The 27,442-nt window shown below is 38.1% G+C and overlaps 1 protein-coding gene across 2 annotated transcripts in view; it reads left to right on the top strand.

Annotated features, from left to right (window-relative positions):
• ptk2bb (protein tyrosine kinase 2 beta, b) overlaps positions 1–27,442 on the top strand; it is a 60,052-nt gene that overhangs the window by 9,120 nt on the left and 23,490 nt on the right. For both annotated transcript variants that reach the window (XM_035421775.1, XM_035421776.1), the window contains exons 2-11: positions 12,463–12,707; positions 16,365–16,543; positions 23,705–23,792; positions 24,078–24,157; positions 24,387–24,449; positions 24,583–24,637; positions 25,457–25,597; positions 26,125–26,199; positions 26,427–26,528; positions 26,945–27,062. In XM_035421775.1, the coding sequence (XP_035277666.1) occupies positions 12,510–12,707; positions 16,365–16,543; positions 23,705–23,792; positions 24,078–24,157; positions 24,387–24,449; positions 24,583–24,637; positions 25,457–25,597; positions 26,125–26,199; positions 26,427–26,528; positions 26,945–27,062 (1,099 nt within the window). In that variant the 5' untranslated portion in view covers positions 12,463–12,509. The remainder of the gene's footprint in view (positions 1–12,462; positions 12,708–16,364; positions 16,544–23,704; positions 23,793–24,077; positions 24,158–24,386; positions 24,450–24,582; positions 24,638–25,456; positions 25,598–26,124; positions 26,200–26,426; positions 26,529–26,944; positions 27,063–27,442) is intronic.

The raw sequence follows: 27,442 nt of genomic DNA, 5'->3' as shown, positions 1-27,442 counted from the left end.
ATGTACTATATAGTGAAGTAAATGTTAAAAGTGAACCACAATTCTAAGTAAAAAATGAGCAATGATGTAGCTGAACAAACTGCTGTTAAGACAAAATGATACCGCTCTTTCACCTTGATCAGCTATGCTCACACTCTGGCTGAAGATACATTTCTAAAGATGCCTTCCTGTAAGCAGTACTGTCTCTAGGAAGCCTGTAAAGGGAAGTTAAAAGAAGTAACTGACCTTTTTTCTTAAAGGACACGGAAGTTTTGTGGGCTTATCTCACATCCATATCATATCCATATAGTGCTGCAAGGTAATGAGTCTAACAAGAGAGGAGGCTAAGAGCAACTAAATCAAAGACCTCTGAGATCAACAACCTCTGAGTCCCTCCATTGGTTCATTGAGCTGCCTGCATATTCTACATTCCAAAAGCAGATTGCAACTGTGCCATTCTCCTTCCACTGATGCCTTGCTGCTTCTTGCAATAGATATTCCAAGATGCTAGAATGTTGCCAAATGGGCTTTTCATGTGCTGTTGATAGTCCTAGCCAGTTCAGTTTGTGAGTCCACACCCATGTATATGATGTGAGTGAAATAATTATAGCCTAGTCTTTTCAATGAATGGTGCAATGAACAAAAACCATCCTGTGAACAGCAGTTCTGAGAGAAAAAACAACTTGTTAGTGAGAACTCAGAAGACAATGGGCAGACTAATTAAAGCTAACAGAAAGCGCACACATGCAGAAGGGTATCTCTGAATGCTCAACGCATCAGACCTTGAAGAGGATGGGCAGCAGAAGACAACACTGGGTTCCACTCCTGTCAGTTAAAGGAGTAACATGGTGGTTGAATGTAACACTTGCCAGTTGTCTTTAGGCAACTACAAAATGTGCATATTTTTGTTTTTATTATTCAGTCATTTAAATGTATTTTAAAATTTATTTTTCTAAGCCTGAATTTCCCACTATAAAAGTTCACCCGAACTGTCTGGGCGTGTTAATGAGAACTGTCGGTTAGCTATAATTGACAGACCGTGCCCCGTTACCATAGCTACCTTCATGATACGCGCTCATCTTGGGAGACTGAATTTTCACAAACTAGCCAACTAGCTTAGTATATCAAGTAGAGCCCCACCGATATATCGGTTTGGCCGATATATCGGCCATTATTTGACTTTTTTGACGACATCGGGATCGGCAGTTATGCAGCCGATGTGTCCCGATGTATAATAAACAAAAAAAACATTGATTATTTATCCGTACTTGTCTATTCGCACGTTGTAATTGCTATTTACTAGAATTATCCAGTAGAGGGAGCTCTAATACAAGTGTGAACTGCAGCAGCTGACGCGCTACTTCTGTAATAAGACGTGCCTCATCCAGTATTCACCACTGCAGATTTGATTGCCGCAATAAAGGTATGTATATTTAGTGAAAGTTTTTAATTAAATACGTTTATACGACCACTATGTTTATCAATCCTCATTATCAGGCGAGCGAGCTAGATAACTTAGCTATTTGGTTCACTTTAGTAAGCTAGCTGGCTAGCAAGCCTTTATGAAGTGGCAGTGAGCACATAAGCAGCGTAGGATCTACATTTCCAGAGGACATTGCTGTATTCTCAAATAAATAACCGGCCAAAATAAAATGGTGATTGAATGCATCACACATTTGTTTTTTTATCTGAGATAATGATATTAGCTACTATATGATGCTGTGTCAATAGCCAACGCGTTATTGCAAGCGAGTGTGTCATCTAGTCACGCGTCATCGTAGCAAGCTAACCAGACAGTAAAAACGCCGATAAAACACTTCTAACGTGGATCATTTTAAGCCATGTTATCTAGCTTTGTCGTGATAACATGAGAGAAGGATTGCTCTTGGAGAAGTGAATCAACCAACAGTTAGCGCGGGTAACCTGCACGAAAGCAGGTCTTTGAGATCATGTAGTAGAAATAAAATAAGAAAATATAATTCATTTAACTTACTGAGAATATATAATAAGAAATAATGAGGCTGTGTCAATAGCTAATGCGTTATTGCGAGCGAGTGTGTCATCTAGTCATGCGTCAGAGCGCATTGTAGTTATTTTCACCACCGAATTCTTATGGACAGGGAAGCTCGCTAGGTAAAGGTAAAGTCTTTGAGATCATGTAGTAGGAATAAAATAAGAAAATGTAATTAATTTACTGAGAATAGATACTAAGAAATAATAATAACAAATTAATAACAACAATAATAATATTCATAAAAATACATGTTTGAAACTGGAAAACTGATTTTTTTTTTAATTAATTTTTTTATAGATGGCTGGAAAAGAAAGGAGTAAAAGCAAGGTGTGGAGTTATTTTGATTTCACACACTTAAAGATGGTGTTAATATATATATTTAATTTAATATCATCTTTTACATTTTTTTATCTAAAAAGTTCTTTGTGTGTTTATTTTTATTTTTATTTGTTTGCTTATAAGTTAAATGTTCTTAAATATTGAAATTTTAATAAAATATAAGTATTTTTGACAAAATATTGGTCAAAACATCGGTAATCGGTGGGCTAGGACTCTCCAAAATCGGAATCGGCATCGGACCCAAAAATCTGGCATCGGTCGGGCTCTAATATCAAGTATCGATAGCTAAGGACGTTCACTTATATCCCCTTATAAGGGGATTCTTCTTCTTCTTCTTCTTCTTCTTCTTCTTCTTCTTCTTCTTCTTCTTCTTCTTCTTCTTCTTCTTCTTCTTCTTCTTCTTCTTCTTCTTCTTCTTCTTCTTCTTCTTCTTCTTCTTCTTCTTCTTCTTCTTCTTCTTCTTCTTCTTCTTCTTCTTCTTCTTCTTCTTCTTCTTCTTCTTCTTCTTCTTCTTCTTCTTCTTCTTCTTCTTCTTCTTCTTCTTCTTCTTCTTCTTCTTCTTCTTCTTCTTCTTCTTCTTCTTCTTCTTCTTCTTCTTCTTCTTCTTCTTCTTCTTCTTCTTCTTCTTCTTCTTCTTCCGTATACACTGCATTATGACGTACCGTCTGCACGTTCAGTTATTAACCGGCTACAATATTGCCAAGCCATATGGATTCAACGGGAGCTCTTCTGTGCTTACTGGCCTGTGTTCTTCTTTAAAACCACGGACAGGTTTGCTAATGATATTTCACGCATTGCATAGCTGCCATTACTACTAACTATATTTCTTCTATATATCAAGTTTTCCGGTTCTAGCTTAGGAAAACAGCGAACAGGATTCCCACCTGCAGATAAGCCTATCAAAATGCCTTATAAACCTTACAAACACTAAAAGTACATCTCCACGAAATAACAGACAACGGAGCAGGACAGAAGGGTACACAAGTTGCGACCTAGATAGCTCTAATTCTACGGGCTTGCTGATTCTTTTGTCAATCAAGGCTCGTTGGATGGCCGTCAAATCCGTGAGTACATACACTGGCCATATTTCACCTGCGTTTCTGATCCGTTTACACTTACGCCACCGCACCCTTTGTCACAGCCACTGTTTTACATATATAGCAAACCAAAACTGCCAAACGGTACACCCTCATCAGACTGTACAAATGCACACAAGGATAGCCATAATCCACAACCGTTTCTTACAGGGTCACATCGCATTTCTCACTCTCATAATAAAACGCTTTGCAAAAAGAAATGATATCTTATAAAAAACACGTTTTCAACGTACAAAAATGCCAAGTTACTCACACATACAAGACATACCCCGTCTACAACTCATTCATTCAGACTGCCAAAATCCAGGTCTGTGGTTAAAAGTATTGATATCAAAATGACGCCAAGTTATGGTACTACAAACAATATAGGCTATCTTGCCTCACCGAAATTACATAAGATGTATTCCAAAGCAGTGCTACCCAATATTTCCTCAATTCTTTCACTTGGCCCTGTGTTTTTTAATCTTACCATTTTACAATGTCATGCAAACTTTGTGTCAGATCAAAGTGTCAAATATTTAGAATTGCCTCATGCAACACGTTGAAATTCATGTAGAAAACTGCTGGTGAGTAACTACAGGAAGCATATTTCTCCAGAAAACATATGTTTATACTTGCTTCTGAACTGCATTTCAGTAAATGTACAAGTTATTGCATATTTGCTACGTACAAAAAGTACTGCATGTAAAATACATATTGTACATACATACATAGAGAACTTCTTTATCCCCCCGCAACAGAAAGGCTGGGCAGCGAAATACATACATACCAATACAACTTGGACATATACACACCTATTCAATCAATCTTGACTGTGAGAAAGCCATCCACACATATGTTTGCCCTGCCCATGTAGTGCATGCTTATACACAAAGGGCCAAGTGACTTGAAAGAATTGAGGAAATATTGGGTAGCATTGCTTTGGAATACATCTTATGTAATTTCGATGAGGCAAGATGACCTATATTGTTTGTAGTACCGTAACTTGGCCTCATTTTGATATCAATACTTTTAATCGCAGGCCTGGATTTTGGCAGTCTGAATGAATAAGTTATAGACGGGGTATGTCTTGTATGTGTGAGTAACTTGGCATTTTTGTACGTTGAAAACGTGTTTTTTATGAGATCTATATTCTACTACATGATTATTATCATCGTCGTTAGACTGGTGAATGCAAACTGTCGCCTTTGGGGATGGGCTGCATCTGTTTGATTTCCGCTGTTACTTAATGAATGAATCTGCAAATGTGCCGCAAAATGCTTTAACGTGTTTTATTACGTGCAGCAAATTAACGTCATTTCATTTCCTGTTTAAACTCGTTAGATATCACTGATCAGCTTTGGGAAGAAACGAATATCTGTATACAATGCGTTGTCTGTGCATTTAGAGTATATGCGTGGTTACACCTGTAGGGGATAATGTATTTCATTAATAAGAATCCTTTGACGTATGTCCAAAACAATCCATTTTCATTGAGGAGATTTTGACATTTCCTTTCATGCATATCATATGGAAAATGTGAGTGCCGATTGAACACTCCAGCCTACACCAGTGGAGAAAGGCATCTGTGTGCTAAAAAAACAGTGATTACTCCAACCTGAAATTAATTAATCTAGGCTGTAAATGATGGACTTTGGGGTCATTCGTGTATTGCTATTCATTCTTTACCGTGGTCCCTGAATGTTAATCCTGAAGCCCTTTTTTATTAAATCATATTTCTCACATTTCTCTTTGGATGGGGGTATCCTTGAAAGACATGAAGATAGGAAAATGTACATGTATTAATACCCCCCATTTTGATATAGCAACAGTAATACAGATTGCTGTTCCCCACTTGCCAAATACCCAAACACATAAAGAATATCGTTGTAGAAACATCTTCACAAGCTTAAAGCATTAGGCCTAATTAAATTACAAACCTATAGACAAATCTGCTAACTGGCTACCTAAAATACTATACGTACGGCCTTCAAATGCCTCATATTAACAGCAACCTGTATTGATGTACTGGCAAATATGGACTGACTTGCATTCCTGTACCATTAACTATGCATGGTTACTTTTATTCATTTGGGAACTAAGGTAGCTGCTTCATCTAGCTAGCTGACTGATGTGAACTATTTACTTTCCTAGCAATCTAGATACCTTGCTTGTAATATACACCCTAGCTAGTCCACGGCTTTATTCTTGTCAGATCATGTTGATGAATAATCAGTTATTTTTCACTCAATTTACATTCACTTTCCATGTTCATATGTCCTATCTGTACACTGTCTTTGCGAGTGTGGAGATGGGTGATACAGACAATGGGCCACTTAGTATATCCAGCAACTTCCTTTAGACTTATTATGTTGCGATATCATTTCCAACACTGAATTTACAGAAACTAGTACTTTCCTGATACATTCACATCCAGTACATTTTTGAACCCGGGCCCTATTTTCGGATAATCTTGGATAATCGTGAGTAGTGGAGAATACAGTTTTGCTGATTGCTTAAAAATTGAGTTTCATACCATTTTTAAAATACCATTTGCAGCCTTCTAAAACCATGACAAACTTATCTTTTGAAAATGAGAAGCTCACGGTATATTCATACTTGTCTTAGCATGTTCTACTGAAACAAATCATTGCAAACAGAGCAGTTATGGGGTGGGAAGTTGCATTTTTCTGCCTATTATAATTTCTGGCTACATCCATGTAGGACTTTGTGTGTGTACGGGGTTGTGGTTGCGAGGTACAGTAGCTAGCTTGTTTTTTATTTTTTTTATTTTTTACAATTCGGTTGCTGTAGCAAGCAGTCTGTTTATGTCTTGCTGCAGCAGCTTAGTTACCTACGGATAAAGCTTGCAAAATATTTTTGTTGCGATATTTTGCTTGTAGCATGATGGATTCCTGCTATGATGATTGTATGTTTGATGAGGATATATTCGGTTTGGATGGCAATGCCTACCAGTTTGAGCCTGAATGCACCGATGAGGAGATGCAAGAACTGCACTGCTTAGTTTGGAAAAATGTTAAATATTATTGCATGCTTCTATTGTGTGAGATTTGGATGCCTAATTTGCACTGAGGCAAGTTTGATGAATTTGTAGAACACTTATAGTTAATACATGACAGAACTCATTATTAATACTATTTCTTAGTGATGGCAGCCACCTTTCAGTGGAGCCACTTACGGAAGTACCAAATTGAATGTAGTTGAATGGGACCATATGACCAAGGGCCACCCAGAGTACCTAAGTTTACAGTTGACTGGAAGGTGCTTGGTTTGAAAGAAAAAAATAGTTCCAACTGAAATAGAAAAACGATTTTGTTCAAAACAATTTCTGCATTTCTGAAAAATAAGTCAGGACTGCTATGCATGTACTGTGAGCTTCATGTTTTTGAAAGAAATGTTTATTATGGCTTTTGAAGGCTGAAAAAATAGCCCCCAATGTATTCTAATGGGAACCATGTCTGAGCTTGCAACAAAAGGGAATGAAACTCAATTTTTAAGAAATTGGTGAAGTTCTGGTCTCCACTACTCACAGGATTATCTGTAAATATGGCCTGGGTTCAAAAATACTGAAGCTGTATCCACTATCCAGGACTCCATTGCTCCACCGTGAGTCACATTCATTACCTGACAAGACTGGAAATCTGATAACATATGAACTGGGAGCAGTGTTGCTATAACAACTCATGTGCAGACTTGAAGGCCTATCAGAATCAGAAGGAATGTGTGCCTGAAAAGTGCATGTGTGTTTACGTGGGTTTAGGTCTAGTGTTGCAGAATGTGCTGTAAAGTCTAAGTTCAAAGAGGGAAATTTATATTCTAAAGAGTACATTCAAGATATATATATATATATATATATATATATATATATTTAATGTTGGTAGGCAAAATTTAAGAGATATTTTCAGGACTTAGTCATACCAGAAATGATTTCATTCACTCATTTTATTTCCTCAAGTTTGAGACTATTTCACAGGCTGTGCACATACAATTCCTCTCTGTTGGTATTTTTGGTATTAGTAGCATATAAAAATGTCTACTTCCTAAAATCAAAATAAAGATCTTTTACTGAACATTGTTGTGATACAGTGCCTGAAATCTTAAAGGGGTCACAGCACATTTTTTGTATGGTGAACAGACTGTAGAATTTACAATAATGCATTCAGGTATTCATTAAAAACTGTATTTTAAAGTGTTATTGGTGGGTAGGTGGTTCCTTTGGTTAATTTGTGGTGTGATTGTGAGCACAAGAGTCTGCATCCCATAGCAGCAAATCATTGTCTGGTTGAGTTTTCTTGCAGTACCTCTGAGGCTGGAATTTTTGCTTGCACAAGTTTGAAATATCCAAAGGCCGTATCTCACATAGCCTACTTGTCTTGTGTGCTCGGCCTGCTGTTAGGTTCCGGGATTGTTGTTATTCGCAGTCAGTGTTTAAATCAATTTATTCTGAAATTCCTATCATTGGTATTGCACTACAGGACTTGAAATAGCAATTCATTGTTTTTGAAACTTAACTCGGCTTGTGTACTTTCTAATATTGTTTGTTGATACTCCGAAAAGCAAATTCTATGAATATGTAATATATAGGTACAAAGTTATCTATTGTAAATAAAATGTTGCATGAAATATCAGGCTTTAGGCAGTCATCGATTGCAAAGCATTCACAAAAAAGTACTAGATATTATTTCAAATTATGTTAATTTGTCTTGTTACTTTTGGTCCCACAAAACGGGGGAGCTGTGCATTAAATTGGCTCTTATTCCTGCATGGTTCACTCTCAAATTAGAGCTGACAGTCTGAACTTTAGCCTCATATTCATCGTTTCATGTCAAATACAATGTACTGGAGTACTGAGCCAAAACAAATTTTTTTTGCCACTTTCCAGATTCTCACAAACTGCACTGTATATGAAAAGGTAGAAAGACAGCTTTAAAGCAGAACGGGTAATGGATAGAGAAGGGATCACAGTTATGAAGGTTCCATGGTGGAGATCAGACCCCTACCTGCCCTGGGGGACTCGTATATGGCTTGAGAGTAGACCGCCTTGTGGACTGTGTCAGCCTACATCTTGTACATAAATTGTTTTTAAACATGGAAGTTTGCCACTGTATCCATAGCATGTAAAATAGGGTGCAGAATGGAACTTTTATGGAGAAGATTTGCTTCCATGTGTCCACCAAAAAGAGTAATTCTGAAGGAGTCATTCATTACCCATCACAAGATAAAAGTGCAGTTAGAAAATAAGAACATACGCAGAAATCTCGTCATAGTTGCAGGTGTTGCGTAATAAGAAATCATTCAAGACGACTGCAGAAAGAAAACCGTTCTTCTCTACCCCTGCAATGTTTTCAGAGATTTATTTACGAACACCAGTCTGATCTACATGGCCAATCAGTGTAATGGCATTTGAATTCAGTCAGTTCAAGAAATTAACTGTAATTTGATTGTTGAATTGGGAAAATGCCTATGATGTTATATTAGGTTGATGCGTTGCTTGTTAAATCACAAGGGGATTGAAACTGTGTGTGGAAACATTCTTTTGTCTCCAAAAGTACAAAGTTCTCCATTCTGTTGACACTGAAGGCCTCAGAGTTGATAGATAAGGCAACACATGCTAAAATGGAAAGCATGCAGTTATGCAATGCTGAATGACTCACAGTTGGAGAAACCCAGTGATGTTGTGCTGTCTGTTGTTACTTCACCAACTGGTGTTGTAATCCAAGTTGCATTATATCCAGATATGGAAATACAATGGTTAGTAAAATGCATGGTACAAACCTCTCCCTGGTGCAGTACAATATCTAAAATATTGTTTTCCCACAGTATGTACCATGTACAGTGCATTTCCCATACCAACACTTTTACATGTTACCGTATAGGTCATTGCCACACACAATAAGTTTGAAGATGTCAGGCAGAATCATGTTGGAATCATCCCCAGAGAGTGCCCTGATGGCAAACTCAAATTTAATGGCTGATTTCTTAATCCAGCCAAGCCTTTTCCCTGGGGGTTACATTCTCATGGTACAGCCCTTCCAGTGTTAAATCAATCAATAAATGAATAAATCAATGAATTAACACATTTTGGATTTCCCATATTCAAAAAATAATAATGATTTTCAGATCAGCCAAAAATAAATTATAACCAGACTAAAGTTCTAAGGTTCCATCAAGCATGAAAACAAAACAAAATAAAACAAAACTGAAAAATTCAAGAAACTCAAAAACAGGAAAAGGTGTGGTTTGACTGAATTGTATTTGCCCTTAAACTGGCATCGTGCATTTGATTGAATCTAAGGGAGTACCTTATCTCTGACTGACTTTGCAAGAACTAAATGTTAAAATTTGGGAAAGTTTAAGGGCATATGAGATCCAGTAAAACCAGACTGAATTTGTTTTGGGATTCAATCAAAGAAAAAACTAAAAAACCAATATACAGGAATAGGTATGGCCTGACAATTGTGGTGCCAGGGCATTTCATTTATTTTATGAAATAATGAAGAGGTGGGAAACAAATATTGGTTTGTCAAAATTGTTGTTCAGAGAAAAAACTATTTCAACAGGCAACAGTAGAATTAAAGTGCTTCATCTTATAATTTAATATGGGTATTTGATAGTATTCTTGTGAGCTGATTGATGATTAAAGGGAGTTCAACACACACCAGAAAACACTACAAGCTGTGGCATAGCTGCAAAAGTGTTCTTTCTGGCTTTTGATGCCAGAAGCATTTTTTCATGCCGTATGGTGGACAATAATATTTTTATATTTGATATACGTTTTTGCTGAATACACTGCTATGTAGCATTAAAGCAACAAAAGCTGAAAGCCAATGCCCTTGGACCAGCAATTATTAAAACGTTGATATATATTTAATGTCAGTTTCTATTATAAAACTGACCTTTGTCTGTCCATGCCTGTGTAATATTATCCATTTCCAAATCAGCAACCACTCTTGTCATGGGTCAACATACAGGTTTGTCATTAAAAAACTGCTTGCTGGAAGTAATGACACCTTTGTGTCTTTAGGATCTGGTAAATTGAACATTAAGCTGCATTTGTAAGGAACACAATAGGAGTTGACCTTATCCTGGGGCTGTTTTTATGACTTTTCAGTTTGAACTGGTCGGGACCCAGTAACATGAGCAGAGATGCAAGGTATAGAAATGACCAGAACCTTACATCTCTGTTTCACCATGCATAACATTTTTCTTTACTGTGACTTACTGCTCTTACTAGTAACAAGATAACAAGAATAAATACAATACTATGAATCATTTATAAATTCCTTTGTTGCTGGGCATAATTACTAGGACTGATTTTTGGTATGAATGCACCTTTAATGATCTGTTTATCTTCGTTGAGGCTTGTAATGATCTCTTTTCATGGTTGGGTGGGGTGACAAGAGCTTCTTGTCCCTGAATGCTTTAAGTATTAAGCTTAACTATTAAACACTAACCCCAGGCATGCTCAGCTTTAGTGACAGGGACTGGGAGGAATTCACCTCTGGGAACAAAGAAAATGGCATTCTCTCCAACTGTGCAAATGCCCGGTGATGCCAGGAGAGCTCTATATGGCTGTTACCATTATGAAATGTATATAGTCCATAATGATGGAATATATATATATTTTTTGTTTTCTAATTAAGGTAGGGTAGTTATCCCATCACTACAATATCTAAAGAAGTTCATCAGTGAAAGAGCACATTTTCAAAAAGATGCATATCCACTTTTTGCATCTGGATGACTTTATAGGCAACATTTACATAAAACAAATTAGGAAAATAGTATAAACGTTTAAAAAGGCATAATTTGCTATGATTGAATTTAATCGTGTGACTTTTTAATTGACGCATGACGCATATAACTATTCTAAAACGTATTCTTGGCTGATTACTTTTTGTCTGAACTGGTATTGAATGCTGCAAAGGGAATTTATTTTTTCCCTTTCACTTTCTTCTAAACCCCCTCTTCTCCACTCCTTCTGTCACTGAACATCATAGTCTCTACAACCAGCTGTCTAATAATACTGCTGTCTCCTCACTCTTCTCTCTTCTAACACTTGATTCTTTTTGTCACCTTTTCAACAGACCTACATCCTTTCCAAGTCCGTGTTTATCTGACACATGCACTGATAGGACCCCACTGTGGGGACCAGAGAGAATGTGACACACAATGCCCTGTCCAGCTGCTATTCCCTCCTCTCTACATTTTCATCCTCCATCACTGCTGCTAAGGCTAACTTTTTCAAACTAGAATTAAGGACTTGTCTTTTAACCCATGCAAACTGTATTCATTCTTCTACCACTTTTATCTGAGTGGTATATTATGTTTTTTTTTTTTTGTCTAAACACATAAATAAAATACATCAGTGACTGGTGTTTGAATTTTCACTTTACGTACCTGAACTAGGCTATAGCTCAAGACAGACAGATCTGGTGAACTAATTGTTTCTGTCTTTCACATTGTGCTTCTTGGCATGCATGTATTCACTTAGGAAAGCAATGATTTACAGTAAGTGAGCCACTAGATTAGGGCTTCCCAGCCCTTTTCCTCTTGAAGCCACCTCAATAAACTGTTAAACCCGTAATGCCTTATTTAACATCTACAACAGGCTGAAATGTACAATAGTACATTGAAGCATGTATCAGTTGCTGTCGCTTTATATTATGAATCAAATAGGCTCAACTGTTTGGTACAAGAAATATCTAGGCTATTTATTACAATGAGGTTTATTTTACAGTTGATGTAATTTTTAAAGTTTTAAGCTATTTAGTGCTCTTTTATATTAAAGAGGAAACGTTTGATAAGGACCCCCCTTGGGACAACCTATACTAAGCACACGTGTGTGTCTGTGTGAACTCTGCTTTACAATGTGTACAATGTGTACCTGTATATTTTCATTAAATATGGGTGAAAGAAGAAGAGAGTACTAACATGCTGGTATTATTCTCCCAAATGATATACTCCACCCGTTATTATAGTATGGATGTGTGTTTCCATATTTCAATATGGGTGACTAAACCCTCTCGTCCCCAGGGTGCAGGTGTGATGGTGTGGCTGTTTCCGTGACCACACGTGACGAGATGTCGGGTGACACCAGCACCCTGTCCTGGAGGCTGCCAAGCCCTGGCGGCCCTGATTGGTCAGACTGTGGCTCCGATGGGGCAGGTTCTGGGGCTGGGGGCCCTGTGAAGATCCTGAAGGTCTGCTTCATCAGCAACAGCTCCAACCTGGGCAAGAACTTCAAACTTGTCAAATGCGACAGCTCCTGGGAGATTAAGGTAAGAGGCCCCAGAACAGTGCAATTAAAGTGCATGCTATTATGACTGGCATCTTCCATTAATTAAATGACTATTAATGCAAATGCCTTAATACAGGGGTGTGCAGTCATAGGCCACAGGGGATGCCATTGCACCCCCACGAATCACCATCTCATCATTTTTATTTGGCTACTTGTTTATTAGTTTTACCCAAAATTAATTAGAATTTTATTTTTAAAAAGATACTTAGAATATGCATCTATTTTGGAGTATTGAATGCTCCATTTTGGAGTATTGAAAGTGCAAGTAGTAACTTTATCTGCTGTTCATTTGCAATTGGGTAAAGAGTAATGTAGACCACACACTAAAATTAGCTGGACCAAGCTTATTCAAAGTTCAGATGGCGTGACTACAGTACCATATCTGGTTCATCAAATTCTTTATTAGAAATACCAACATTATCTTAAAACCACAAAACCATGAAAATCATTGTGACATAGCAAACTTTAGTTTGGGTATGCTGAGGAAACAGACACTAAATTCAGCGGCATACCAGCACCTGGGTAAGCCAAGAATCGTAGTTTTTCATTGCTATCTGCAGTCATAAATTCCCTCTCCCCCTGCCCCTCTAATTTTTTGGCACCCCCATGACAGGCAGATTTTTAAATACTGTGCACGCTCCTGCCATAATATTAGCAGAGTCAGACCTTTGTTGATTAGCTACACAGCTACATACAGTATTAAGTCTTGTCGTGCTCTTTTTCTGTTCCCATTGGAACCCATTGTAGATCAAAATGTTTGCACAAAATGAGGTTGGGCTGGTTAAAATAACATAGCTGGGGGGAGGGCTAACCCTCGCTAACAAGCAATACGATGGGAAATAAAAGTTGATAACCCATTCATTGTTGATTTAATGAGCTAACAAGTTAAAAGGACTTTGATAAGTCATTGCTAGCTCTCTGGGGTATGCCCAAGGGTATGGGCACAAGGTTATCTTGTTTTTGCATCACTTGTACATGCATGTAAAGGGGGGAACTATGTTTCGTGTGAACTGCGTTATGTGTCGCCTCTCCTGGAGCCGCAATGAGCTGTTATGTTTCCATACTGTCAAGGCCCCGTTTTAAAGCCACAAAGTAGTCTACATACACAAGTACAAAAAAAGCATGTTGGTTTTGGTATATTAATAATGCAAACACACAGAGCATGTCAAAATTTCATTGGCAGCTCCAATCAGCTGCCCCAGAATTTGCTTTGTATCATCATAAAATGGGCACATGGGCATACTGCATCAACGTGCTTATCTTACTGTAGCATTCAAGCAGAGTGAGCAGTTTGAAGAATACGCTGGACAGTTATATCAAACTCAGACAAGTATGACTTGTTATCTGTGGTGCTTATACAGTACTGTTTATTTTCTTATTACTTGCAAATCAGTTAACACTTTTGTTTTCTGGAAGATATCTTATTATTCGAGTAACACATATTCATCCCCATCAGGTGTGTAGAGCACAAGGCATAGGCTGATTACCAAGTGTTGTATATTTTACTAAAATGCAAGTATGTTAAACATTCAAACTGGAAATTTTACCGGCATTCTATTCTATTTTAATATTCGACCATTTCTAATAATTCTATAGGAACATTGACAGAGATTGAGCATTTTCCTCATTTAGCTATTCACAGTGTGTTGAAAGTCTGAGTCTAGTACCTTACCCATGACTGCACTGCACATGTAAGGACCTTCAAATTCATTCCAATAGCTGTTTCATTATTATTTATTTATTTATTTATTTTATTTCAAGAATAATTAAGGATTATTGTGTTAATGTAATCATAGGCCTCCTAACAATATAACTCTATAACAATGTAATTGTCTTTGCTGAATAGAATTCACTGTATGTGCACTGTAGGTATACAACATCCTCCACAGTTTGTTTATAACACTGTCTTCTCTGTGGTTTCCTCTCTGGACTGAAATTGAAAGTATTAAGAAATCTGATGGCAGAGCAGTTATCTTATGCAACTAGATGCCCTAGGGTAGCGTTTGCTTCAAATTATGTTCTTCTGTCAAGATGTGTTCCCACCCAAGTGGGATATTCTGTTACTGTTCATGGTTGCAACTTAGCCAGCTCAAAAATTCCCCTGTATTTATTTATTTAAATGAGGGGAAATTAATTTGATACAGCATTCATGCTATTTAGCTAACGTTACATGTAGCCAACTTCAATAACAAAGCTAACAAAATTGCTAACAACTTTGAAAAGGCTACGGATAACTTCATGAAAAAGTCATTCAATTTAAGTATATTAACTAGCAATGATAGACCTATGGACTTATCCACATGCAATTCTGTGTTTACATCCAAATTCTAGCTAAATGTCCAGGGTATATAAATGCAATGATTCATTCATTCAGGGTGGTATTTCAGGAAGCAGGGTTTGAGTTTGCTGGATATCTGTGTGGAGTAAAACCCAGAACTGCCCTTTTTCAGTTCATGTTCCAGTTTTACTTAGTGCGCTTATCCAGCAAACTCAATATCCTGCTTCGTGAGACAGGGCCTAAAATAGGCCTAACTAAATACCAAACGAGGAAAAACACAAAATAGCTGCACTGGCGCTGTTAAGTTAATACCATACAATGTTACCATTCACTAAAGGGTGTATTCAGTGTATAACACTACATAATTACGGTTACCATCTATTTGGAATCATTCGTTTTGCACTTGTAGCACTCGAGGGTATGTCTTCAATGAAGGTGTGGGTGGGGTTGAGGACTAAGGAGGTGTGAGTGGGGTTTACAAACACAGAGCCTACAAGGACCGCAAAATCCTATGTAGCATACCTTTAAATCGTATCCCCATTTCTGCAATGGGCCTCATTCATGAAGCGTGTACAATACGATCATATTTGATCGCAAACTGCATGTAAGAACGTTTCCAGGAACATTTCAGCCATAGCCATAATTTCAGTCATAATTTTTTTCTTATCTGTTTTTTTTTCATGGCTGTTTTCTTATGTTAATCACATGAACAGGATTGTGCATAAAATTTACTACAGTCAGCATTTATCATCTCGTACACCTGGGATACGCACAAAAACAAAGGTCAGCACATGTGTCAATGAATCTCATATTGATTTTTCATAAGAACATTTTTAAGAACAAAAGTAAGAATAATTTAAGAAAGGTTTGTGAATGAGGCCCAATGATTAGGTGTGCAGTTACAAACGCCAGGTTTAGGAAATGCCCTGTTCTACATCCGCATCTGTTTTTACTTGCACTACAGGCTAAAGGTACTAGGCGCCTTAGAAAAGCTAAAAGTATATTTCACTCAATTTTATAATCTCCCTCCCACCCCTCCACCTTTCACTTCGCAAAAAGATTGGATAGACTTCCAATAATTAATTTAATTGTCATTAAAGCCAAGGAGGCTATTTCAATGGAAGTTATGCCTAAGTATTTTTTATTGTGTTATTGTAGGTTGGTTTGTTTGCTTTATTGTTGAACATTCTTTCCTGCTATCAGCTGGAAAAGAAGCTCATGATCTGTCTGCTAATGTCATCATATCCAAGTAGTCTGCCTCAAGTGAAGACATTTAGTATTTGGAAGTCAGTATTTTCTCACAAAGATGTCTCTTTTTTTAGCTATGTGACACTGCATTTGATTGATTTTCTCTTCCAGGCCATCATCAAGTCTATCCTGATAAGTGGCCGTTTGGGTCCAAATATAAAGTACCCAGGCTGTTATGGGCTCCTGCTCAAACACCTCAAATCGGAAGAACTCCACTGGCTCCACCCAGACATGACGGTGGGAGAGGTGGAGCAGAAATATGAGAAACTACACTTGGAGGCCGAGTGGAGGTAAGTAGGCTCAGCACAACCTTGAATTTTACCAGTGTCATGCATGAATGTGAAAATCTAAATGGCAGTATCTCGGGCAGACTTCTGCAATTCCATTTCCGAAGACCTGCTCCTTCTCTCTTGAATGGCTGTGTAAACCAGACGGGTGTATAATTCAGCAAAGTACTTCGTCTCATGTCATATGGCCTCTTAGAGAGTGAGAAAGACACAGGGACAAAATGAAAACAAAGGTACCATTAGCCGAAGTGCATACGGATACAGGATGGTATATCTGTATGCTTTTAACACTCATTATCTGTGCCTATTCAAGTTCAAAACTCCTACAGATAAAGGATTGCTAGATGTTATTGTTGCGTGTATGCATTTCTGAGAGCTCAGTGCTATCATCACTGGTTAACCGGAAATGTCAGTGTGTGAAAATGCCATTTATGGTTGTTGTCAGACAAATGGCATATGATAAATATGTGAATTCTGTCTTTACGCATTTTCTGACAAAATCAGTTTTAGTTCACCCTACAGGGAAGAGATCACATGCAGAAAATATGCAGGATGTTTCAGAGGATATTGAGGTGGGATGTGGTGAAGAACCAGATAAATAGCCAATAAGGCATCAGGCCCCAATGGAATATATCTACTGTAAGTGTATTGAAAGAACTACTGTATTTATAAACTGTTTTTAAAACTGGAGAATTACCAGATGACTGAAAATACAGGTCAGTATTTTTAACATGCATTATCAGATCCTGTCCTGTGAACAGGCAAAAGTTAAGCGATTATTACTTAACGTGAATAATAAATTGAAATGTCTTTGAGTTCACTTTCAGCAGTAGAGCTCAAGGATACATTTGTATTTTAGTTACAATCATTTACTGAAATATCTGTTGGTTTAGTTTCCACTGAAATCAGCTTCTCTATCTCTGGCCTCCCATTACAAGTGTGACTGAAAATACACTCACCGGCCATTTTATTAGGTACACCTGTTCAACTGCTCATTAACGCAAATATCTAATCAGCCAATCACGTGGCAGCAACGCAATGCATTTAGGCATGTAGTCATGGTTAAGATGATCTACTGAAGTTCAAACCAAGCATCAGAATGGGGAAGAAAGGTGTTTTAAGTGACTTTGAACATGGTATGGTTGCTGGTGCCAGACGGGCTGGTTTGAGTATTTCAGAAACTGCTGATCTACTGGGATTTTCACGCACAACTATCTCTAGGGTTTACAGAGAATGGTCCGAAAAAGAGAAAATATCCAGTGAGCGGCAGTTCTCTGGACGAAAATGCATTGTTGATGGCAGAGGTCAGTGGAGAATGGCCAGACTGGTTCGAGCTGATAGAAAGGCAACAGTAACTCAAATAACCATTCGTTACAACCGAGGTATGCAGAAGAGCATCTCTGAACGCACAGCATTTCGAACCTTGAAGCAGATGGGCTACAGCAGCAGAAGACCATACCGGGTGCCACTCCTGTCAGCTAAGAACAGGAAACTGAGGCTACAATTTGCACGGGCTCACCAAAATCGGACAATAGAAGACTGGAAAAATTTTGCCTGGTCTTGTATCAACGGTTCAGGCTGGTGGCGGTGGTTTAATGGTGTGGGGGATATTTTCTTGGTACACTTTGGGCCCCTTAGTACCAATTGAGCGTTGTTTAAATGCCATAGCCTACCTGAGTATTGTTGCTGACCATGTCCATCCCTTTATGACCACAGTGTACCCATCTTCTAATGGCTACTTCCAGCAGGAAAATGCGCCATGTCACAAAGCTCAAATCACCTCAAACTGGTTTCTTGAACATCACAATGAGTTCACTGTACTCAGATGGCCTCCACAGTCACCAGATCTCAATCCAATAGAGCACCTTTGGGATGTGGTACAACGGGAGATTCGCATCATGGATATACAGCCGACAAATCTGCAGCAACTGCGTGATGCTATCATGTCACTATGGACCAAAATCTCTGAGGAATGTTTCCAGGACCTTGTTGAATCTATGCCACAAAGAATTAAGGCAGTTCTGAAGGCAAAAGGGGGTCCAACCCAGTACTAGGAAGATGTACCTAATAAAATGACCGGTGACTGTATAAGGTAGTCTTATATTGCATTCCCAGAACAAAGTACACAATGTTCACTTGTGATAGACTGCCTTGTAAAAACACCTGCCCAGAGGGCCAGTGTGTCCGGGCTGGATCTGCGCCGATTCTGGCCCAAAGTCAGCACTGCCAGGCCAGAACTGGTGCAGATCCAGCCCATACTTGCTGGCTGTCTGGGTGAGACCAGAGAGGCGTTGTCCTTTTTGCTGGGATATTTAGCCACTTTACCAATTTGCTGATAGGCTCAATTTGAACTGGAAGGTAAAGTTTCAGGATTTCTGTTAGGTTTTCCTCAATGGGCAGGAGAGGGGTCCCGTCTCTCCCTGGAATGCCAGATAATTATCCCTTTTAACTGGTGACAGGAAGTTGGGAAGTTCCTAGTAAGGTGATGCTGTAAAGGCTGAATGAAAATGAGGACACCAACCTCCTTTCCTCTTCTGGTCTGTTTAAAATGATTATCATTAGATGTCGGTGTCTAATTTAAATAACCATTGGGGCTATAAGAGCTTAGGCTATAGAGGTGTTTTTATTTTAATTTCTTAAAGCCTTTCCTCAGAAGTTAAAAAGACACGCATTCTAAGAAACATGTAGAATTAATATGCTTATCTGTATTCAGAAACTTTAGAGAATGAAACTCTGGAGGGTTTGGGGTCAATTGCCTGGCATTAAATGTCCCATCCAGCACAAATGGAAAAGAGCTCAGGTTTAATTTGATCGAGGTTAGTGAAAATTGTGACTAACAAAATGCACAACGTTTATGAAACATGCAACGAAACTGCACATAAATGTGCATGGTTCTCCAAGATAATACAGTTGGCGCAATATAAAGGGTATTTGGCTTCATATTTCACTTCATCTTTGACAAGATAGCAGACTCTTTATCCAGACAGAGATTTCTGGGGAGCAGCTTTTTATTCAAGGCACAGTGTGTTCATACAGTGTACAAGCCTGCATTGCTTAGTGATTTTTAACACAAGATCATTGACTCCGTCGTTTCCATTTAATTTTAAATATGCACATCGTGTTAATGCAGGATCCTGCGGTTTTCACTCAGATACGCGGAGACAAAACGCAGGGTAAAAATGCACTGCACTGATATTGGTCTGACATTTGTGTTTTTATCATTTATGTTTTATATTATGCTTTATATTATGTTTTTGATCATAATATTTACACAGCTGTTGGTAGCATTGCAAGATTCAAAGAGAAATCGCATAATTTGACTGAAAAGTGGAAAATGACATGTTACTCTCTAGCTACCTTTTTAAAGATAATGCATTTGTTTTCTGTGCCTGTCATCATTGTACTGTGACCAGTTTAAACTCTGGATTATCAAAAAAAAAACTTTTTAAAAAAGGTAGATTTTTTAAAATGGGCCCCCTCAGATGCACGCAAACATGTGCACACACTGCTCCATTAGTCCTAGGTATTTTACAGTAGACAATGTGTTGGGTTGTACGACTTAGGCGATTGGGATAATATAGGTAAAGGTAGACATCAGAACCATGAACTGGGCTCAGTCTGGACAGTGCTTGGCTGCAGGCTGTTCGAAACATCAACAGTTACTGAAACAAACTTCACAACTAACTAGGCCAATAGCTTGCTTAGGTCTTCATGACACAACTTACCAAAAAAGCACAAAAAACAAGCTTAATTTGGCGTAGCAGCTCCCTTGTTGTAGGCTAGGCTATGTATAAGCCTTCACTGTGTATGTTATTCATTTAAAGGTTTCCCACTCGGCTAGGAGTTTGCTTGAAAGTTAGCTAGGCAGTAAGTATTGCTACAGCCACAAACTATGTAAAGTTTAACCATTCTAGCTAGCTAAAATCACCTTTCAATAAAATCCACCAGTTACTGCCTTGACACTTTTGCTCTCCTTGAAATCTCAGAAGCTACAGGGGGTAATGCGCACAGAATGTCCCCAATGTACGTGCCATTTTTAGCTTGTGGAATTCTGCGTCTTTTGAACGCAGGACATTTCAAAGTTGTATTTTACGCTAAATGTCCAAAGGTGGTCCAAAACTATATATTTTTTTATAGTTATATTGGCATGTTTGATTACAAGATATGTATTTTTGCAAGCAAATAAACACATGACAAAGTGTTTAAGTCTGCTTTGATAATAGTGCTTTTGTTAAATAGCTGTTAGGTGGTGATTCTCAGCCCCCAGTAAATCAATGTTAATCAGTATTTGGCTTACAAAGCTAATTCTAAACAGAAAATTTTTTGTGTGTACATGAGATAGGACAGCTTAAGCCCCCCAATTTAATAAATATTACATGGTAAGTAGCTCTGCGGACCTGGGTCGAAAAACGTGAACTATTCGCATGTAGATTACAGTTATCCATAACCAAAATTTCATGATCAAGGTTTTCACTTAGGAATGCCGTTTTCCTACATAAAATAAGAAAGCAATTGTCGAGCCACACGGCGGCTATAGCTAACAGGCTGACAATATCAGAAACCTAACACCAGTCCCCTTGAAAAAACACTTTAACTATTCACTCCTTTGAAGGGCGTCCAACAAGCCTACATTTAGCGGTCTCCAGCAAATTAAGATACCGAGCTGTGATGCTCTTGACAGAAAGTAGTCAATAACCAGTCCACTCAGTCTTTCCTGCCAGATGCTGCTCCTCATGCAGTTCTTGATTCATCTTCATTTAAAAAATGATTCATTCATTTAAACAGCACTCACTGCTGTTGCAACTATGGCAGACAATGTCATAACATCCGCAGTAGCCTACACACCTCACATCATATGATGTTTCACAATCAAGTTAGGTGACTGAGGTGTGTTTTGATGATCTCAGTTTTAAAACATATCCTGAATGACAGGAGATGAGCAGGGAAGGTTGTTGATAGGTTATATTCATAGTCGGACAGACTTTTTGATATGGTTGAGTTGCAGGGTTTGGTGATTGCATTTTTAAAAAGCCATCCTACTCTGGCAACTTGGCTACCTTTCTCTCCTAGTTCATTTTCTCTTTTCTATTCTGAGATCCACTTTTTGTGTTTGTTAGGTATTTTGATATGCTTACTTGTAGCTAGGACTTCACATTGTTCTCTTATTCAGCTAGCTAGCTGACCTTAAAAATTCAATGCCAAAACTGGCTAACAAATAGAAACTTCACATTAGACCACAGCATGAGATATTTCCCAGAAATCTTTTAATTTCAGAAAATAACACTAGTACCAAAGAAATTACCACAAATTACTTAATTGAATAGTTTTAATCATGTTTTCTGTAGAATTGGCATATAGACTAAGTTTGACGTGATCACAGACTATTAAAAAAAAGCGTATTAACCATGAGACGAGTCTGCTTATTGAACAATGAATAAAACAGATGACACGACAAAACCAAATTTGTTTACTGTCTCTGATGCAAGGGCCCTTGCATCAATACACTTTTTTCATGTAGAGCTAGTTATCCACAATGTTTGGGGGGAGGGAGGGGGGCAGAGAAAAAACTTGGGGGATCCCCAAAATCGACCCTGCTCCTGAAGACTTTTTATGCATATGTTGTATGAAATAAATGTATTTTTATTATTATATATATTTCTCTAAATTGACATTGTCATATTTGTACAATATTTTGAGACATGAAGGGGAATTTCATATGAGACACACTGAAGATTAACTTTTAAAATGACTTATTATTGGGTTTTTCATATCAATAGGCCACAAAGCAAGCACCATCAAAACCAAGCAAAATGTACTTCGTGGATTACCTCAATTCAGTTAGTTCATGTTTCATTCCCATTTATACAACATACTAGTTTAATCACTAGTTCAAGCGGCTTTTTGAAAACTAACATTGTTACTTATCACCATGGAGTATATATATACACATCCAGGAAGAGCAGGCATAAGTTCACATTTATAATTCTGGTATAAGAAACTCAGCCACTCAAGTGACGGGGCATTATTTTTCGAGCTTGTAATACACCCTTAATCTTGTTACACACTAGATTGATGCTTTACTGCATGCTTTATCTACATTACCAGTAGTATAATGAGGATGAACACTACATGTTTCTGTAATATAAAGCAGTAACACATTTACTGTATGGTTGAATGGATACACAGGGTGGATGACAACTGTCAGACAGTTCTACAACAATGTACAACATGATTTATCTCTTTGGCTTTCACTGGCATGGAGTTGAATGGTGCAGACCACAGAACAGCTGACTGCCATTGTTCTGCTTGGTGTCATGTGTGATGAATTGCAGACCTGTTCAGCCATACTGATGAATACACCAGAAGTGTCTCAGTAGACGCTCCGCAGGGCCCAGATCTACAGTAGTCTCAGCCACATGGAGGGAGGAACTGGAATGTCAGTCCTTAGCAAGACTGATTTATCACATCAATTTGAGCATAATAGAACATAGAAATAATGTAAACTTAAAATTGCCGTACTTCATATCAGCTAGGCTCAATTTCCTTTGGATTTTCTAATCTTTAATATGGAGGATGTGGGTTGTACTTAAATATATGTTAATTTCTTTTTTTGGTATGTGAAGATTGCATTACCAAAGACATTAGCTAAATGGCATATAAATTAGGTAAATTTATTTTCCCCATTTTTCTGCCAATTTGGAATTCTCAACTGCATTCATATGTTAAGAGCATTGCAGCAGCCTCATCTATCTACTCAGGAGAATGCAGAAGGGCATGTGCTCTTCTCTGAAACTTGCTCTGTCTGTTGCTGCTACTTTATGCTACACAGTTCACCAATTAGGTTTGCGCAGGCATCGAGTTAGAGGAAGATTCTTTCTGTACAGTTTATGTAAGTGCTGTATGGGCACTGGATTTTCCAGAAGTGACTGGTGATGTGGGATGAGACACAGACTGAATTCTGTCCTCCCTGTATGTGCAGCCAATCACAAACCACCCTGTAGGACTCCAGCCGCAGCCAGCACTGAATGTTACAAGCATTGAACAGATGCACTGATGCTCAGCTCCATCATCCAACACTGTATTGCAGTGAATATTGGTATGTTTATGTGTGTTCTTTCATATCTCATTTTCAACAAAATTAATCTACTCAAACCTTTTCTTCAGGTATGATCTGAGAATCCGATACATTCCAGACAACTTCTTAGAGAAATTTAAAGAAGACAGAACCACAATGTTGTACTTCTATCAGCAGGTGAGTGACCTTATTATAAATCTACCTCACGGGCTCAAAGTGTAACATATTAGACTCCTTTTTGTTATAATTTTACATGTGGTACCCATGCTATAATTTCTCACAACTGTTATATTTCTGTTAGATATGATAAATAATGAGAACTCATACTGAAAACAAAAAACACGAAACCAGATTTTAGGGCCAGTTGCATTTATTTATATTATGCTATAAAAAATTTTTTTGAAAAGAGACAGAAAGAAAGTAACACAAAACCTTGGATCTGTTCTTTTGGGCTTCATGCAGGTCCGCAGTGAATACATGCAGCACCATGCCAGCAAAGTCAGTGATGGGATGGCATTACAGCTGGGCTGCCTGGAAATCAGGTAACATCCTCGCCAGTGCCAGGCCAATTAAGCCAATAAACTAATCGTAAGAAAATGAGTTTTATCATAAATGACAGAGAGTTGGAGCAAGTCCAATTTATATTCAATAACTAAAGGAAGATTTTATGTAATTCAGCCATACCATCGGTTGCTTTGTTCAATTTAATTAAATTAGATATTTTATGGGGAAACAGCTGTTTTCTCTGTTTTGATGTGCTTTTTGTTTCAGGAGGTTTTACAAAGACATGAATGCTAAAGGTCTGGAGAAAAAGTCAAATTTTGAATTGTTAGAGTAAGTATGAACTTTGTGTGTGTCTGTCCTACTTCTGTAATAATACTATACCTGTCTTACATGACTTTAATGGTAATTAAAGCCACACATATGTGTCATATGACACTGTATAAACTTTCCTTCTTTGTTCCAGGAAGGACGTGGGACTTGAACTTTTTTTCCCCAAAATGCTTATTGACAGCATGAAGGTACAGCCCTGATATTGTTTAACAATTGAATGCAATAACACCATTGTACAATCTCCCCCGTCCAAATACCAATGCTCTGCAATTATAACTAAAAACCAAACTAAAGTCCAGAAATTTCTGCAGTTCATAAATATAGTTATACACTTCACAAACCAATTGCCTCTGCATACTCCATCTTGTGTTATGGTGATTTGCACCACGATTTGGAAACTGTAATGCAAATGCAATATCAGTTCAAAGAGACCAACCTTTTACTAAACTATTTAAATGTACAACGCATCCACAAGTGTGAAAGGAAATAGCCATTATTAAGAGGTCACATGCGCAGCACTGCATGATCATCACCTGTGGCTGGATTACAGATAGATTTTTAATAGCTTTTGCAATAGTCAACAGCTTGCTTTTGATAATAGGCTGCCAGTCTGTCAGATATGTGAACAATACAACTGTTGCTTATGGGATGGTGTGGTGCTAGTTTGTATGTGTTTCAAGGCGATACTTGGAGTGATTCCCTTCAAAAAAACTTGTTTCTAAAGGTGTAATTTTTTTATTTGATCAACTGAACAACAGGTGAAGTTTGTTCTTTTGTCCCTGTATGGAACATTTTACTGTGGTCTAATCTAAGAGTGACCAGTGCTGGTGTATAAAGTTTTTTTTTTTGTGTGAACATGAGGTGATTGGTTTAAACAGAAACCCAAAACCCTTCGCCAATGTTGTTGATATTTATGTGTACATGTATGTATGGTATATGTCAGATTCCCTGAGAAGTCTCATGATTAACTAATTCATTGATTAATTGAGTAACTGCTTGGTGGACAGCCAAAACAACTGAGGAAGATGATCCAGCAGACCTTCCTGCAGTATGCTACGCTTAAGGAAGAGGATTGCATGGAGAAGTTCTTCGAGACACTCAGCAAATTCTCCAACTTTGACGAGGAGGTGTTTCCTTGTGAGCTGGTGGTGAGTTTCCCCCTTTGGCTAGAGAAGGCTGTCAAAGCAAACTAGCAAAAGCAAATGTGCTGCTAGCAAGCCCATATCATAAAGGAAGAGGTGCTGTCAAAAGTTGTTGCCTCGTTGCCTCTTTCTGTGAACATGACAAAAATTCAACAAAACGAGTTAACTTTTGAGCTAGCTCAAAATGTCAATACAATACCACTGGGCACCAATCTCCACTCACTTTGCAAACTAATGTTTCCATCTTTACAGAACCTGCACCGTTTTTGGCCATATACTTCTGAACCAGTGCCCACTTAGAGCACATTTGTATTTTGAATACAAAATCAGAAAATACCTGAACAGAACTCCTGTTCTTTTTCCAGGCAGTTAAAAATGGCAAGACATTTAGTAAATGATTATGGTAACTGTAATTAGTATGCTGGAGTGTTTTATCAAATTATTATGCTTGCTGAGATCTGAGTTCTAATCTGAACCTAATTTACTACACAGTCTCCAGTGTTTTCACATTATTTTCTCTGTGTCTTCTACAGCAAGGCTGGAGTCTTGCGGTGGAGCTGGTCATTGGACCCAAAGGCATCTGCCAGCGTACACAGAAGCACTCAGCGGTGAGAATGTCACAGGTTCCTCCCATATTGACCCCAGTGTGTCCCCCCTCACAGCCTCTGCAGTACTGATTTCACCGCACAGTGAACCCCATTAAAAGCCTGTTTCACAGTTATTTAAAAAAGTTCTATTTAAGAGGTATAGAAGATATAGTCAGTGCTGATCTGAAATCCTTTTTGAGGTTTACCATACCATTTGTTATTTAATTTTGTTCAATTTATTCCTCCAGCCCATCTGCCTAGCTGATTACAAACAGATTAAGAGCATCAAAAGTTCTGTACAAAGTGACAGCAAAGCACTTCTGAATCTGAATATAGAAGGAGCCGCTCAGGTAAGCACAAATAAGGTTGATTTATTGGACTGTCATAAATTAGATGATCTAATGAGCCCTTGACTGAGGCTGTGATTGCAATAATTTCCTTTTTATTGAATTATCAGTCTAAATTTTATAGACAAGAGACAAAAAAATATAGATTAAAAACCATTTTTAATATGCTGTGGCACAGCCCACACATTTTTATTGTTTGGAACATTTCAAGGATAAAGTTGTAAATTAATAAATTATATGAGGAATTCATTGCTTTTTATTCAGGTTTTTAGTTTTAAGAAACATCGGGGACATTGTTATTGGGCAGTGGCTAATGACAAAACTAATAACAGGATGAATACTATACCTGTGTTTCATTATGTGGCCATATGCTGTACCTGTGTTTCATTAAAGAATGTATGCTGTATCTGTGCTCCTAGCCTTTGTCCATCCACACGGCTTCCATCAGCATGGCAGAGAACATGGCTGACTTGATAGATGGCTACTGTCGAATACAGAGCAATACAGAGGCATCTTTGATCATGAGGCCACAGAATGGTAAGGAGCTTACCACCCAATTGACCAGTGGGGGTTACTGGTGCACAATGAGGTGCTGTCATCCAGGCCAAGCGAAACTTTCAATTGGCTGGAACCAATTGTGCATCATCATGCAGGGCTGCCAACCACTGTTGGCAAAGGCATGGTCTGGATTTGATACCAAACTGTCAGGCCAATCCATACACTTGAACAATGCCTTAATAGGATGAGTCACTAGGCAACCCCTTATCAGATGATCAGTGAAACAGTTACAAAGTAAAATCCCAAGAGAATTGTTTTATTTATGTGCTTGACATACACTATATGACCAAAGGTATCTGGGCACCCCTTGGTCTGGGGCTGTTTTTCATGGTTTGGGCTAGGCCCTTTAGTTCCAGTGA

Source organism: Anguilla anguilla, chromosome 6 (assembly GCF_013347855.1).
Source record: "Anguilla anguilla isolate fAngAng1 chromosome 6, fAngAng1.pri, whole genome shotgun sequence".
Taxonomy (NCBI): domain Eukaryota; kingdom Metazoa; phylum Chordata; class Actinopteri; order Anguilliformes; family Anguillidae; genus Anguilla; species Anguilla anguilla.
This window is presented reverse-complemented; position numbering and strand designations above follow the sequence as displayed.